The sequence below is a fragment of the Schistocerca nitens genome, chromosome 8, assembly GCF_023898315.1.
Source record: "Schistocerca nitens isolate TAMUIC-IGC-003100 chromosome 8, iqSchNite1.1, whole genome shotgun sequence".
Classification (NCBI taxonomy): Eukaryota; Metazoa; Arthropoda; class Insecta; order Orthoptera; family Acrididae; genus Schistocerca; species Schistocerca nitens.
Window position 1 is genome coordinate 458,323,717 of NC_064621.1, and position 16,845 is coordinate 458,340,561.

General features: G+C 40.7%; 1 protein-coding gene across 1 annotated transcript in view; it reads right to left on the minus strand.

Annotated features, from left to right (window-relative positions):
• Window positions 1-1,346: 1,346 nt before the first annotated feature.
• Window positions 1,347-16,845, minus strand: part of LOC126199614 (lachesin-like) — a gene marked incomplete at its 5' end in the record, with an annotated part of 448,647 nt that continues 433,148 nt past the window's right edge. The window contains 2 exons of the mRNA XM_049936541.1: window positions 1,347-4,857; window positions 14,807-14,869. Coding sequence (XP_049792498.1) covers window positions 4,703-4,857; window positions 14,807-14,869 — 218 coding nt within the window. The remainder of the gene's footprint in view (window positions 4,858-14,806; window positions 14,870-16,845) is intronic.

A 16,845-nucleotide genomic window follows, 5' to 3' on the forward strand; every position in this document is an offset into this window, starting at 1 on the left:
ACCGCACGGCGATACGGGCGGGCAGGTACTGCCTTAATTACATTTATTATTATTATTTTTTTCAAGTGTGTTCCTGTATATTTGAGATAATATGTAAAGTGATGTTCAGACATAAACGATCCTGTCGCTTTCCTGTAACCACCTGTCAAAAGCCTGAATAACCACCTTTTACTGCATCGACAGGTGCGAGACGTGCTGGAAGATATTCAGTGGGGAGCGTGAAGCCATGCTACTCCAGTGCTAGGCCAGCGACACTAGGTATCTCGATTGGTAATCCATGGCGTGAAGGCCACATCGGGGTAGTCTCACAGATTTTCGATTGGATATAAAACAGTGGAGTTTGGTGGCATGTTGTGGTAGATCGCATAATGCTGAGAATTAATGAACTGCATATCGGGAAGGACATGTTTCCCAAGGACAGATGCCTACTTGTGTAGATGTATTGTGCCTTCCTAAATGACGACATCACCCACAGTATAGTACGAAGACATTCCCCAGATCATAAAATCCTCTTCTCAGGGCTGAACTTTTCGATTTCAAGTGGTTCACCCCATGCTGGCAAAGGCCATGCGTCCGGTGGAATATAAAACGATCCAACTCAAAAGGCCACGTGTCGCCACTCAGTTAACGTCCAGTTGTTGATCGGCGTGCAAAGTCCAGCCATCGTCACAGCTTCAGTGTGGGAGCGTGAGACAGGCGCTCTCTGCCGAGGCACATACATGGCAATGTTCACTGAACAAATGTCGAAGGGAGACTGTTGATAGTCCCTTGGTTCATCTGTGAGGCCGGTCTCTCAATAACTGTATGTCTTTTCGCCCGTACACACGTCCGCAACGGTTGTTTATCTCCGTCATCAGCGCTGTTTTGCCATGCACGGTGTAATTTAACCAAGGCAGCTCATGAACCGTTTACAGACTTAGGAGTTTCAGAAAATCTTCTAACCTTGGCCCGAAAGCCAATGATCGTGCACCTTTCGACATCTCATAAAACGCTCACTTTCTGTATTACGACAACGACTGTACAGTTTTCACGGTTTCCCTGTTACGCTCTTTATATACCCTCCACTTCTAGTTCAGCCACCAGCCGCCTGTGATTGGTTATTACTCACTGACGTCGAATAATAGGCGATGAGCACATTAAAGTGACTGGACCGTGTATGTCAAGTTCTAGTATTATTAATGAAACAGATTCCTAAATGCATACAAACCTGTCTGCCGTAACATATAGACATAACAGTGTCACATATACTATGCAAGAATATAGGAACTGTTATACAGGCATGAAAGAGGAATACAAATTAAGGAATTTTTCATCTTTATATAAGATAAACTTTATTTTATGCTCACATTTACATATTTATACAGTCACATTAGAAAATTACATTTTGATTAATAAGTATTTTCATGTTCTGGGCGCTGTCAGGACATAACGTAGATTGGCATATCTTTCACGAAAGCTTAATGAGCATTTTTATAGTATCAGGAAGTCACAAATTATTATCTTTCTTATAATAAGATTCCCTGTAACCTCAAGATGTTAATGCGATTTAAGAGACCTACTCTTATGATCGGTAATATGTCATCCAAACCACTTTTAGAGCATAAAGGATCTTTGAAGGACATATTGAAAGTTTTAAAATTTTTGTAGAAAGTAAGGCGTCTGAATCACGGTTTGTAATAAGGTACTCATTGTATAAAAAGCACAGCTGCCAAACAAGCAATAATGATTAAATTAGATTTTATCGAGCATATGCAAGCTAATATTAGGAGAAGAAAAAGGTTCCGGTTTTTGTAGTTTGAACTGAAGGGACGGAAAGTCCACAGTAATAACTAGGAAGAAAGAAGACAAGCAAATAATTTAGTATCTTCCTAACAAATTTATAGAAGCAGCAGCTCAAATTATAATCAAAACAACGGTGTATTGCTATAAAAACACTACACATTACCTAAGAAGTGCTTCACAAGAGTAAGAGAACTTTTGGACTTCTATTATCTTCATTAATCATTGTTGCCATGATAGGTAACATGTCACGCAGTACCACAACCCCACGCCAGTATCACCTATTGCCACAATTCACCTAGGGTTTTTCAGAGCCGTGGCCAGTCACCAGTCCTACAAAATGCGTCATACGAATAACTGCACTGAATACGAACGAAAAATTAAGAGACAATTAAATCCTTTTGCAGACAAAAGAGTATCGTGTACAATCTGAATCTTATTTCCTACAAGTAAGCCAAAAATATTTCCCCTATCTTTGGTACTCATTACAACACATTCTTAGATTTACAATTGTTTGAAAACCATTAAATGACGTTAATACTGATATCTAAATCTAAGAACCAGTACCTAATTTAATTTAATTATCGAATCAAGTATGAGCGGATAACAATGAATCCCACTACCTGAATATTCTCTGCGCTATAAATGGTTCAAGAGACGATAGATGGTTCTGTTGGTAAGAAACTGAACAAAATATTATGGTGGTAATACAATGCGATATATTCTGTGTCTGACTCTTCGGATTATAAGGACTGGTGACAGTCGACAAACTAAAGAAGCACAGCTTTCAGACTCGGTTACAGCTGTAATGAAAGTAATTCAGTTGGAGACAGAGATTTGATTTTTTCAGTTGTTTAGGATGTACATCATGTCACGAGTCACCTCACTCAGTGAGCAGACTGCGGGGAGCTAAATCTGCCAACAAAACGTTGGTTTGCATACTCCTCACTCTGTACAATATTCACGGAAATTCATAAGTTTTAGTGAATAATCTCCATATTTATACTGAATGAAAAATGATATTCGTGAATAATTAAGTCAATGAAATGAAGCCTTGGTTACGCTCCTACTCATCTTTAACATTTCTTATGCCAGAATAATGGATTGAATTTTATCGCCTCTTAATCTAATTTGTTTGGATTTACAATTCCCTATACTCTTAAAATCAAAGTTTCTCACACCTGTAACGTAAGTTCTGTCGGTGCTTAAGTAATGAACGGCACGGGGATATAATGCGACATGCTAAACTTTACCGAAAACAATTAATGTCATGTAGAGCAGCAATTTGATTAATTATATTTGAGAACCATTTCTCCATTCCAAGCCATGTTTGTATGTAAGTCTCGATTACTTCCTGGGAACCAGCTGATTTTGTTCTCACATTATTGTAATTTATCTCGTGAATTTGTTTTTGATGGATGTTGGTTGTAATTGAAGGGGATCTGCAGAAAAAGGTGCTGACCATTAATTTAGTAACTTTTTACTCTGATCACACTACCTGCTGTGGTTCCAAATGCATCGATTGTTGCCAGTTAGCAGTTATATGTATTCTTAGAAAGAAGAGTCTACTGTAAAAATTATTTTCTCTTTTTTACAATGGCATCCAGCAGTTACACAAGCAAACTTAGAAAGCACTGCCTGCTATAAAAGTTATTTTGTCGCTTAACATTTATCTTCTTATATCTGAATTTAACCAAATGTACAGTAAACAGAAACCCTAAATATCCTCTTGTCCGTTAGCACTTTCTTCTGCTGATCACTATTTTGTAAAAATGCTTTGGAATATTCATTCGTTTTGTGATACTTCATAGGTGTAACGACATAGCTCACAAAAATTCCAGAGTTTACTCATTGGAACTATGGTTCAACTTATTGTCAACCCGTTAAGGAGAGATTATTCTATACCTAATGAATTTAACAGAGTGGCATACCTTCGTTGGACAAACACTGAACAGGAATTTCCTAGTTAATCCGTTTCTTATAAGTTTTTATCTCGAATACAGTTACCCTGTAATAAAAGCAGAATATGGAAAATGGGATCTACAGGAAGATATTACAGAAAAGAGCACTGTTGAGACGGTTCTCATTCTCCTGTTCATCGCCAATTGTTGACCGTTTCGTGGGGGAGGCAACACACAGAAAGCAGTAATACTGAGTCTTCGGGATGCTATATTAAGTCGGCCCTATATATCCCTTGACCACAATAAAATATTTAAAAATATTTTGTAGTTTATGACCCACACTTTTCAGATATTTTTCGAAAATTATATCGTAACATCTTGAGCCGCAGTTTCGCTCGTTATTTATCGCCATGAGTGGCAAGCGGTTTTTCAGGTTGTGTGTGTGTGTGTGTATGGATACGCACCAGATGCTTCATTCTATCCCATATAACGCCAAAGACAGGAGCAGCACAACTGCAATCACCATATATAATTTAGAAATTCTGCGTATCATTTAGTTAACGAGGAGTAGGATGAAAAGTCATGCATGTACACATACACATACACATACTTGAAACTGTCACTGTAGGAGTGGTAAAGGTTTCCATAGGAGCTGACAATAAGATTTTCGATGTATTGCAAATAGGTAACGGAGTCAAAATTAGCTTCCCTAAGGAAGCGTGTTCCTGTTTGCGGAAGGGCTCAATTTTCTCACTTAAAGACCGTTTACAACCCTCACAAATGCTCGTCACCACACAGAAAACAGCAGAATGGATTCTAGTCGGTTAGGTATAAGCCGAAGTGCTGAGGAATTGCTCGAGTCTCTCAGTGTGCCCACCAAAGCACGTACAGTTTCGGGATTCACTGTGTTTCCGCTGCCAGCGCCTGGACCTCCTCGTACAGCGGAGCAAAGTGGCTGGAGCAGAGAGTTCCAGTTGGCACGCTGCCCACCGCGGACATTAGACGTCCCCGAGGCCGCCGTGTCAGCTGAGTACCACCACTGCCGCCGCCGCCACGGCCAGCAGCAACGCCCTCGCTGCCGCCCCCGACACATGGACGGCTCCCGAGGTTCCTGCCGACTGCTCCGCGCTGTCCTCATCTCGAGACGAATCCTTGTCCCGAGCTGCCTCCGCCACGCCTGCACACAGCACGCAACTTGTGAAGCCAACATTGCTCTACATTTATGTAGTCCACGAGGGTTGGTGAGGAAGTTTTAACTATCACCTAGAAAAAATTGTTTCGTAGTTAATGCTTTACTTATTTGGAGGTCGTAACGTGCTTAAGATATGGGAGATCCTTTCACGGAGTATCAAATGTTTATTTTCTGTCATAGAGTGGAATCGACAAGTACAATTTGTTGTTATCATGCATCGCATTCACATAAAATTGCACTCTATTTTTTTTAATCTATCTTTTATTCTACATGTTTGAAAGTGTATAGATCCATCCTTTAGCAACCATATTTTAATTTCTCCACATAATTTCCATCCGTCTCAACTGCCGTACGCCATCTTGGAACCAGCGCCTGCATATCCGCACGGTAAAATTCTGGACCAACCTGTTGGAGCCACTGTTTGGCACCGTGCACAGAGGAGTCATCATCTTCAAACCTTGTTCCAAGAATAGAGTCTTTCAGTTTCCCAAAGAGATGATAGTCAGGACTGTAAGGCGGGTGTTTCTGTGTTGTCCATCTAAGTTTTGTGATCGCTTCCATGGTTTTTTGACTGACATGTGGCCGTGCACTGTCGTGCAACAGCAAAACACCCTGCATTTGCCGATGTAGCCGAACACGACTCAGTCGAGCTTGAAATTTCTTCAGTGCCATCACATACACATTAGAATTTATGGTGGTTCCACTTGGCATGCATGATGTCCACAAACGAGAGTCCTTCGGAATCGAAAAACACCGTAGCCATAACTTTTCCAACAGAAGATCTGGTTTTGAATTTTTTTTCTTGGGTGAATTTGCATGATACCACTCCGTTGATTGCCTCTTCGTCTCTGGTGAAAAATGACGGAGCCATGTTTCATCACCTGTCACAATTCTTCCAAGAAATTCATCTCCACCATTCTCGTATTGTTCCAAAAGTTCGCTGCATACCGTTTTTCTTGTTTCTTTGTGAGCCACTGTCAACATTCTGGGAACACACCTGGCACAAACCTTTTTTAACGCCAACACTTTCAGTATTCTGCAAACACTTCCTTCCCTTATCCCAACGTAGCGTGACAATTCGTTCACTGTGATGCGTCTGTCAGCAGTCACCAATCCGTTAACTCTCTACACATTGTCTGGAGTGTGTGTAGTACGAGGCCTGCCGCTGCGAGGACAATCCTCAATATTGTCGTGACCGCTTTCACCACGTGACCTGCTTGCCCACCGACTAACTGTACTGCGACCGACAGCAGCATCTCCATACACCTTTTTCAACCTCTTGTGGATGTTTCCCACCGTATCGTTTTCACAGCACAGTAAGTCTATGACAGCACGTTGCTTCTGACGAACGTCAAGTGTAGCAGCCAACTTGAAGACATGCTGTGACGGCGTCACTCACGGGAACAGGTTGAACTAAGTTTGAAAACAAGCGGGAAGGATGTATCTACTAACTGTAAAACTTTCACACATGTAGAATGAAAACGGTATTTTTACAAAAATAGTGTGCATTTCTTTTGGAGTGACCCTCGTGCATTTAGTTTTCGATTAAAGATTATGTACAGAGGGTGAATCACCTGTAATACCTGTAACTTGAACTGTAAATATTGCGAAATGGGAAGTGCTATTGATGTGCAGTTTCCACATAACAGACTGGTAGTCAGGTGCTGAATTTTTAACCAATCAACAGATTTAAATAGTAATTAGAAAGTATATTTTTTGAGCAAACACACTTATCTACATTTTACAATGCCTGTTGAAATTGACAAATGAAATGTATGGAAAATTAGAATGTTAGTAGCGTTTGTTGCAGGATTCTAGTGTGAGTCGTTTACGAGACATCGTATTTTGAAAGAAGCTCCCCACCGACACTCGTACACTATATGTGGTAGCACAGATTACAGAACAACACAAGTGCACACTCTAGTTATGCGAATTCTGACCAGTAACGAGACAACTGACCATTATAAGTTGTGTTCAAAATGACTACCGTCAGTGGCAGTACACGGTTCCAGTCTGGTATTGAATATCTGATGCATACATGCTAGCATTTCAGCAGTGATGTCCGAGGAGCCTGCACTGGTAAGTCGTTGCATATCATCGTATGAAGTTGGTATGTACTTGTACACAACGTCTTTCACATTTCCCAACACAGAAAAGTCTACAGGTGTCAAATCCGGGGGACAAGCCGACCAAAGTAAAGGTCCTCAGCGTCCAATCCAACGACTTGGAAAGAATTCGCGATGCTATAGTACTTCGAGCATTATGGGCTGGACAGCCATCATATTGCTAGGTCGTGTTCTAGCATCCGTGGTAAATTGTCTGTTAGGAGACTCCGATACTTGTGGGCTTGGTGTTCCGTCTACGAAAAACAGGCCTGTGAGCCAATAGTTCACCATCTTATACCACACACGTACACCCCATAGACAATGACGTTCCACCTGACGAAACCCCCGGGGATTGTCAACAGACTGATGATGCCTCTTTCCTCAGTATACCTGGCCATGATTGGTAAATGTGGAATCGTTACACATCTGGAGGATTCTGTGATAATGCCCCTGAACAGAGGCTGACACGATTATCGTAGTCATTTCCATGCAGCTCCTGATGAAGAAAGATGTGATAGGGATAGACCCTATTTCGAACGAGAAAGCGTGGTGCATTTGTGTGACTCTTGCCCCTTCTCGTGCGTTGAGAGATAGCTAACGTGCGGAACAACTGCAACTGTAACAAGAACATTAATTTGCCGCTCTTCTGTCGTCACTTCTTTCCTTCTGTTACGTTGTGTAGGTGTTGTACTTTCACGTAACTGGTTGAAGACGTTGATAAATAACTGCTGAGATGGATAATATCTTTTGGGGTATCTTCCCGAAAACACCGTAAAAATTCGAACTGCATTCTTCCTACACTCTCCATACACATGGGGAATGTCGGCTTTTTTCACTGGTGAATCCCATCATCCGCTCTCGAACTACTGCTTGGACTGTGACACACTAATGACTAGCAAGTCGCAGTATACTCAAGGAACACACAAGCACACAGTAATCAAATACAGCAGTGTCGTACCTAGCAACTACGCAAGTTGAGTGGCACAAAGAAGTGTTGTTGCGGAAACTTTTCAAAATAGGGTATATCGTAAACGACTCAGACTAGAATCCTACAATAATCACTAATGACATTATAATGCACCCTACTTTTAGTTTTTTAGTGTCAATAGGTATTTTTCCATTTAAAAGAAGTGTATTTTTGCATAAAAATACATCTTCTGTTATTATTACATTCTATTTATTGGCTAACCATACGAGCGCTTGACTACCATTCCATTCTGTGAAATATGTATATCAATATCACTTTCCATTTCCGCAATATTTGAGGTGCAAGTTTTAGGTGACTCACCCTGCATAATCAAATACAGGTGTGATCCTGCTGCGTCCTAAGGGAAACAACTATTGGTAGTTTTATTATTTACATTTTCTAATTTTGATATGAAATAGAAATGTTTAAGAATAAACAATTCATTTCGCAAAATCTGTTTTTTTCCTTTTCAAATTTTTGTTACATATACCAAAAAAAAGACAGCATCATACATTAATGTCTATCAAATCGAATAATTCTTTATGTAATATATCATAATATAAATATCATAAATATAATAGATAATAATCCTTTACATAACAAATAATTTTATAAAATGATATTTTCCTTAGTTTCGGGAGTTTTGATGGGGGTTGTTGTTAGAAAGTGGTAATGTATTATTGTTTGGCAAAGACGACTTACTGTTCTAACATGGCAAGCTGTCTATACATTTGTAAGATATAGGGGATGTGAACAGTTCGGATATTGAAGAAACACAAGAAATATTAACTCAGGTATTGGATTTGATTCCGAATAACCGATATTCGATATGACGTTTACAAATGAAATTTGAAGACAGGAAGTTTTTACTACAGTGGATTGGCTATGGGTATGAAACGACAGGATCGAAATATAAAGCTGACCAGTGAAAATTTACGTTTCGTTCTGCAGAAAAATTTCATTTCTGATACATACCAAAAATACCCGCAAATTTTCTTGAGTAAACTTAAACTGCAGTTAATCTTTGTACATCTTTTACTTTTGTGGATACAAACTGAGAACGTTTTTTTTTTGAACCAAAGTTTACTATCCTGTCGTCCTCAGTTGCTTGTAATATTATCTTAATAATTATCTCTTTCCCTTCGTCTAGTTTATTATAACTCAGTGAAATGAAATCTTCGTGCCATACGTGTTTAGCCCCTATTATTTGGAAGACATCATCACTGGCAAATTTCATAGATGCTGCTCTAGATGTGTTCTTGTTCCTATTATTGCTGTTCTCCTGCGTATTGGTATTCGCAGTTTCATTTACACAGTACTACTGAATGAAAACTCGGTTACATCGTCATCATTTTGGATGCGAACATGTGAAATAAAATTTCGAATGGCAGTAAGCGGAAGTACAACTATGAGACCAGAACAAGAATACATGTAGTGTCGCATCCATGAAGTTTGTCGTTAATGACGACTTACAAATAGTAAAGGCGAAATGCGTGAGAAACGAAAAATTTGCTCCTTTCAACACACTTTATATTGCTCGCAACCAAAACAGTAAGAATTCATTTTTTTAAATAAAAGCTGTTAAATAATCCTTTATTAGTGCAACCAGTTTGTTAACCTAAATTGGAAAAGAAACAGAAATTGAGGGAGAAAATTAATTATTTTTACAAGAGATCCAGTGAAGTAGGTACTGGAGTCACCATGGCTCCCATCCCTTCAACAGATGCTCACATTGACGTCTCTGGACAGTGTATGACTTCACGACGTCTGCGTATTTGACATATAGTAACTGCCCTGTCATCGCTACCTGCTACGGCATAAACAAACGTAACAGCCGTATAGACCCTTTGGACTCGGTATCATTCCTCCAAGAAATATTAGTCCAGTGAAATATGCAGGGATAGCTTCTGTAAGGCTTAGAAAGTAGGAGACAGGGCTGGTAGAGTGCGTGCTGTCAGTTGGGATTGTAGTCGTCGTGGATCGATCAATCGGCATCAGTCGTAATACGCGAGGCACGGGACTCGAGGCCCGACCACCATCAGTTTTAGTTGCTACTTTTTTGGTCTTTCACGTTGCTCTGTAAGTGTTTTCCACGAATCTCTGAATGACTGGGAAAAAACAACAACCGCAAATCAGTAAAAATACGTAAAACCCGAAAAGAAAGAAAGGAAAATTTCTAGTCCTATACGAGAAAATGAAATAAATACCTAGCAGGGAATTATTGTGATATATATAGGTTCAATGGTGCCTTACCCTACAGATAACTATAACTGTTTGAACGTGATCGCAATATGAGCGACTACAGACTCAGCAAAGGACTGCTTAACATGTTCACTGAAAATGTATTTACTATTAACTGGAAACATAAGGAATCGTGTAGCCTTCGAAACTCTATTACCCAATTTAAAACATAGAACAACCGGGAAATAAAAACAAAGAAATGTGTGAAAAATCGAAAGAAAAAATGGAAGAAGTAGTTAAGAGGTTCTGTGACGATGGGTCAAGGTTAAAGTCTAATCGTCGTCATTTACTACGCAAAATAAAGAGAGAAACAAACTGGTTCACTCTGCTCTGCATATAGGGCAGTTTTACGAAACATAGGTTTACGTACATTAGTACATTCACAAACACACTCTGAATTTAGCACAGCGAGAGATGTCCCGTTGATACAGTAGGCGGTCTGCTTCCACGAAGAGTTACTCTACGTCAGCCGGAAACGATCCTATTAAACGCATTGCTTCAGATTTCTGATTTCACTATGCAAACAGTTAAACGTCATTGTGTGATGAGCAAAAACGCGATATGTGACATTGCATATGTACATTTTGCCTTGACCTCTCACTCTCCTTTACAGTTGTTTAAAATTCACTGTATCTCACTGCTCCTTTTCTCACATTAATCTCTGTCATTCATTTACACACACACTCTTTCATTCTCTCTCTCTCTCTCTCTTACACACACTTACACACAAAAACACACACACACACACACACACACACACACACACACACACACACACACACATTCCGTTTAGGATCGCTGTACCCTCAACCTAAATAGTGTGTAGTATAGGGTTGTGCAACAGATTCTTTATATTGACTTTTTGCACTCGAGTTTAACCTGAATTTTCAGCCGGTGACTTTCCACTTAATTGATTATACATCTCCAAAACAAACTGGTTTCCGTGTAACGAGACACAGGCCAGCAATGTTGTAATAACAGCCGAGTGTTTGTTTTCATGTTCAGAAAAACTTTCACATTTCTTTACACACGGACATAAATGTTCCATTTGATAAATGACGTCCATGGCAGGCATTTAACTCGTATTGATGTCAGAGGGCAATAGCCTCATGGATGTCACAGAATTAAGCATTCGGTAGATACTTCCGACTAGGAAAACCTCAGAAATATCATCAAATAATTTTTTGATCGGATATCGTGTGGTATACAAGGTGAAAGTTTAGCTCCTACTGATAAATTTTTCGGAAAAGTGGGGTTGACAATTAGGTTCCTCCTGCTTCTCGGTAGTTTTTTTTCTGAGTCATCAAGTTTTCACTGGTTTGATGTGGACCGTGACTCATTCCTCTACTGTGTCAATCTCGTCATCTCAGACTAACACTTGCGCAGAACGTCTTGGAGTATTGGCTGTATGGATTTCGATATCTGTCTTCACCCATTTTTTTGCCATCTATAGCTCCCTCAAGTTATTCCTTGATCTCGTAGCAGATGAATTACTATTCAATCTCTTCTTCTTGTCAACGTATACCTCTCAACGTCGACTCTGCGGGGAAGCTCCCCTTGTCATATCTTATCAGTCAACCTAACTTTCCACAGTCTTCCATAGCACTACATCTTAAAAGCTTTGATTCTTTACTTTCCCAGTTTTCCCACAGACCGTCATTTAATTCTTTGCTTCAAATGTACATTCTTAGAAATTTATTCGTCACATTACGGCTGATATTTTATTCTCAGAAACTTCTTTTGCCCAAGAATGTCGTCTTGCCCGCATTTCCTGGCATCCTTACTTCTCCGTCATGAGTTATTTTGCCTCAGTGGGACCGGAATTTCTTCACTTCGTATTCGTAGTCCGATTGACAAAGAAGACCGATGTCATTACAAAGGTCGCAGTTTTCACTTCGAAAAAAGGGAAGCTCCGTTTTCTTCCCTGTGAGAAGAAATTTTTAGTTGTCCTTTTCATTCCTATTTCGTGCTAATACTTAAATCTGTACATATCTTCTGCATGACACATCTCGCCAGTATCTTTTAAGTGTCTGATCTTCGTCGATCATAATCGACTTTCCTCTTTTATATTTACATCCTACAGCAGAAAACGCTCTGCAAACGGAATTTCATGATTGGAGACAACTTATTCTCGGAAGAACAATAAAAATTTCCCAAAGACCACAACATATCTCCAAACGCTGCAAGTGACAAACAGCTGCCTCTCAAAAATCTGATACACAGTGTTAGTTTCCCTTGCATCACGAAGGAAGTGAAGGCTCGAATGCATAAGGGGCATGTGATATTCGCTAACGAGATGAGTTAGATTTAAAAAAAAAGTCCCAATATCATAATGTTGGTTTCGTGGTCAGCTTATTTAATGAAATGAGCGCTAATACGTAAGAATACATATACATGATATATAAGTGCAATACTCTTATCCCTGTATCGGTATATGCTCTTGAAATGAATATACAGTACGCAATCTAAATTTATGCGCTATCGCCAATCGGAAAATTTAAGGTTTTTTTTTTTATATAGGTTAATCACAAATAATGATGCCCGATCGGTTTTTTCTGGTGTAAATCTGAAACAATATGCGTAACCTGTTACAGCCCGTGTTGCACTCGTCCCCAGACACGAAGTACTAAAGAGTGAGGAACAACCTAATGGTAGCCACGTAATAAACCGATGTCCTCTATGGCTTACGCTTCATTTAGGTGAGCTGTGAATAACGTGAATGAACTCAAATAAAAAGATCATCTCTGAGTGTGACTCGCAGCTAGCTGTCGACCTCGTACTGAATATTAAACATGGTAGGAGAAAATTCTGATGCAGTGAAGAGCTGTTTGGTGGGACTAGTGATAGGTAATTAATGCCTGTATAGGACGACGGTTTCAGTTCTCCATAAAGTCTGGAGCCTAGAATGGGAACTATACGGGGTGCTCTATATAGCCTGTCATTGTCCATTTTCTCTTTGTCAAAAAAGTACGACTGTAATGACTGGCATTATTTTTCCCCAAACCTCACTATGGTCACCCTCCATGCGCCAACATTTTCATTGGTTACGGCCGCATACTTCAATGAACAACAAGGTGAGGCAAACAGAAAGAACACATTACAGTTGCCTATTACCGACGAACTATGAAATAGAGAAACACATTGTGTATGTCCCTGGATTGAGGAAGGTTCAAAGTTGTATGTTCGCACAGAAACTATACTATTATTCAACGTGACCACCACGCGTTGCTCGAGTAACATTGAAACGATAGTAAATTTCATTCCACACACGAATTAGCACTTTCCTGTTTATTGAATCGACAGTTTGAACAAATTGATTTCTCAGCTTTGGAAAGCATCTGTCATAGATGGGACAAAGATTCTGTCTTTTATGTGCCTCACAGAAAAAAATCTCTGTGAATGAGTTCTGGTGAGCTGGGAAGCAAAAATCAGTGAACAAAAGCTTATTTTCCACCTCTTCCAATCCTAGGGTGTGGGATGGTGATGTCAAGATAATGCCACAACTCTAGGTGAGTGAGAGGCGGAGCACCGTCTTGAATAAAAGTGAAATCACTGGAATCGTCGTTAAGTTGAGGAAACAATCCGTAATGCAGTATGTCTAGGCACCACAGTCCTACCACAATTTACTTCGAAAAATGAAAGGCCCACAAACTTTGTGAATAGAAACTGTACAAAACACACTCAGTCTCGAGTCTTTTTCATACTCGATGACGACGTCGGGATTATGTGACCCGCAGACTCTTACATTATGGCTGTTTACTTTTTCCCGATAGATGAAATGTCGATTCCTCCGATAAGATGAGTTGTTTGGACAACGTGTCCACTACCACATCCTGGAGAACTGAAATGCAAAATTCGTTTCTTCTGTCATGGCCACCAGAAAGCAGTTGCCACAGTAACTGCTACTTCTTAAATTTCATACGCAGGTGTCGTTTCAGAATTTGCCACGCCGTTGTCTAAGGAAATTGAAATTCCTGGTTTGCCCGTTTTGTGGACTTCCGAGAGCTCCTTATGGACGCATCTCGGATACGCTCGATATTTTCACCCTACGTGTCTGGCCGACTAATGCTCTCCCATTTGCATATGCAACTAATGTCAAACAATTTTTTATGCCAGTCATAAATCTACTTGTTAGAGGTGGTTTCTTGCTGAATCGACTGCGGAACGCGGGATTGACTGACATAGCGCAAATCCCAACAAATAAAATGATTTCTCCTGTTGTACAGTCGCCTTGTCGCTGCAAACAAAGGACAACGCAGCCGTGCAAAAACTTCGAACCTTCCTCTATCCAGTGACATGCCTAATGTGTTCATATCTTTTATATTTTGTCATAAACAACTGTAATCTCTTCTTTCTTGTTGAATCACCCAGCATGAGTTCACGTTTACTGTAATATATTCCGTCTCTTAATTTTTATTCTTCAGACTACATGCTTCACACACGGCAGAAAAACATTCGCACCACTGCAGTACTTGCTTATATGGACTCTAAAGGATTGCTCTTGCCCACATGAAGATCATCTCTTGAGAGGATATTTTTCCATGCACATGTCAAAACCAAATGCCTATCGAAGTTTGTATTGTTAGTTGTGCAGTCTTGCGTCGACGATGGCTGGACTCACCTCCAGGTATGGAGACATGGCTGCCGAGTGACCCTCTCGAGATGCCAGGATACACCTTTATTTCTGAAAGAAACACCGAATGCGTTAGACTCGACACACTTCTCTACTACTTTCTCTAGCTAACAGGTTATTTTATTACATTATGCACTCAAACACACCACTGCATCATCATCAATGGCAAACCGTACGCGCTCCAAGTATATAAAAATTTAATCAATACCCGCTGAAATGTTTTAAGAAGTGACAGAAAATCAGCGTGTGATGTTCTCAAAGGAAATTCTTTCCGGCAAACCTACGGAGCCTCAAGCTTCAGCGCGACTACCATGATCTTAGATCCGTTACTACATTCTGAAATTGAACAGCAATTTACATATTTTTCCAAACTTTTACGCAGTCACCTTCAGCAGATAATGTCACATGTTGTTCCTGTTGTGGTCTTCAGTCCTGAGACTGGTTTGATGCAGCTCTCCATGCTACTCTATCCTGTGTAAGCTTCTTCATCTCCCAGTGCCTACTGCAGCCAACATCCTTCTGAATCTGCTGAGTGTATTCATCTCTTGGTCTCCCGCTACGATTTTTACCATCCACGCTGCCCTCCAGTGCTAAATTGGTGATCCCTTGATGCCTCAGAACATGTCCTACCAACCGATCCCTTCTTCTAGTCAAGTTGTGCCACAAACTCCTCTTCTCCCCAACTCTATTCAATACCGCCTCATTAGTTATGTGATCTACCCATATGTAACATAACTTTAGTAATCTGGGTCTAAATGCTTATGAGAATAACTTTAATACGTATAAAAGTCACGAGAATATTAATTGCATCCGCTTGACTGCAGTCGCCGTCCATTGCATGCACAATGACGGTTACAGTACGTGTTAATTCTGTTGCTATCAAAACTTTATTCTCTCCCTTTTCACGTGAGGGGAGAGTGCAGGAGAATGTGCGACAATTTTAAAGACTGGCCTTGCTGCAGTTTTGCTCGACTCCATATGCCAAGGCTGCCACCCAGCAAAATGAAGATCACGTATTGTTCCCGTTTGCTCTGTGGAGTCCTAAAGCATCGACTGCACACTGACCAGCGCAGCTCCGCGAAACTGCATCAAGAAGGCAATGAACCGTGCGTCAATGGAAAGAGCGGGCAGCACCACACCTCCAGGAAGACAGAGATCTGCGCTTCCTGTCAACGCCGATTTAACCAACCGCCCATCCCTGGTCGGTCAAGTTCTGTCGCTGACTTCGAGATCATCACTACTGAGTAATATCAAGACGACACTTAGCCTGCGTTATGCTACTAGTAATACTGAAACTACTTGCACATAGGAGGGACCAGAAGATAACTTTCTTTTCTTTCTCAAAGTGTTATGTGCAGATCATTTTGGATTCCTGCCAACAGCCATCGTAACTCCTCTCCTTCCTTGTTTGTGCCCGTGCTCACTGCCACAGTAGCAGACGTGCTGCATGTAACGAAGTCACTGACTTTTCTGTCTTGATACTAGTTACAATGCTTGAATTTCTGAAGATGTGAGAAAGTCTGAATGCCTTTTACTTATACCGGGCGTCCCTCCCCAGTGCCCTCAGGTGCCATTTCTGTGGTGTTTTGACAGATGTTTTCAAGTTTCTATTCGCAATGTGCATCTGGAGTCAGCCCAAACAAATACTACTCATGACGTGTTTGGCCCTGGTAGCTGAGTGGTCAACGCCACGGAGTGTCATACCTAATGGCCCCGTTTCGATTCCCGGATGGGTCGGAGGTTTTCTCCGCTCAGGGACTCGGTGTGGTGTTGTCCGCATCATGATCATTTCATTCCCATCGACACGCAAGTCGCCGGAGTGGCGTCAACTTGAAAGACTTGCACCAGGCGACCATACTACCCGACGGAAGGCCCTAGCCACACGGCACTTCCTATTTATCACGTGTATGAGACGCCCGTCGGTTTGTCTCCAGTGACAGACAGAATGATTTTTAAAGCCGATTTTACTTGTCCATTCGATAGGCACTGGGTGTTGCACGAAAGAAGTGATAAGTTGTCTTTCTTTG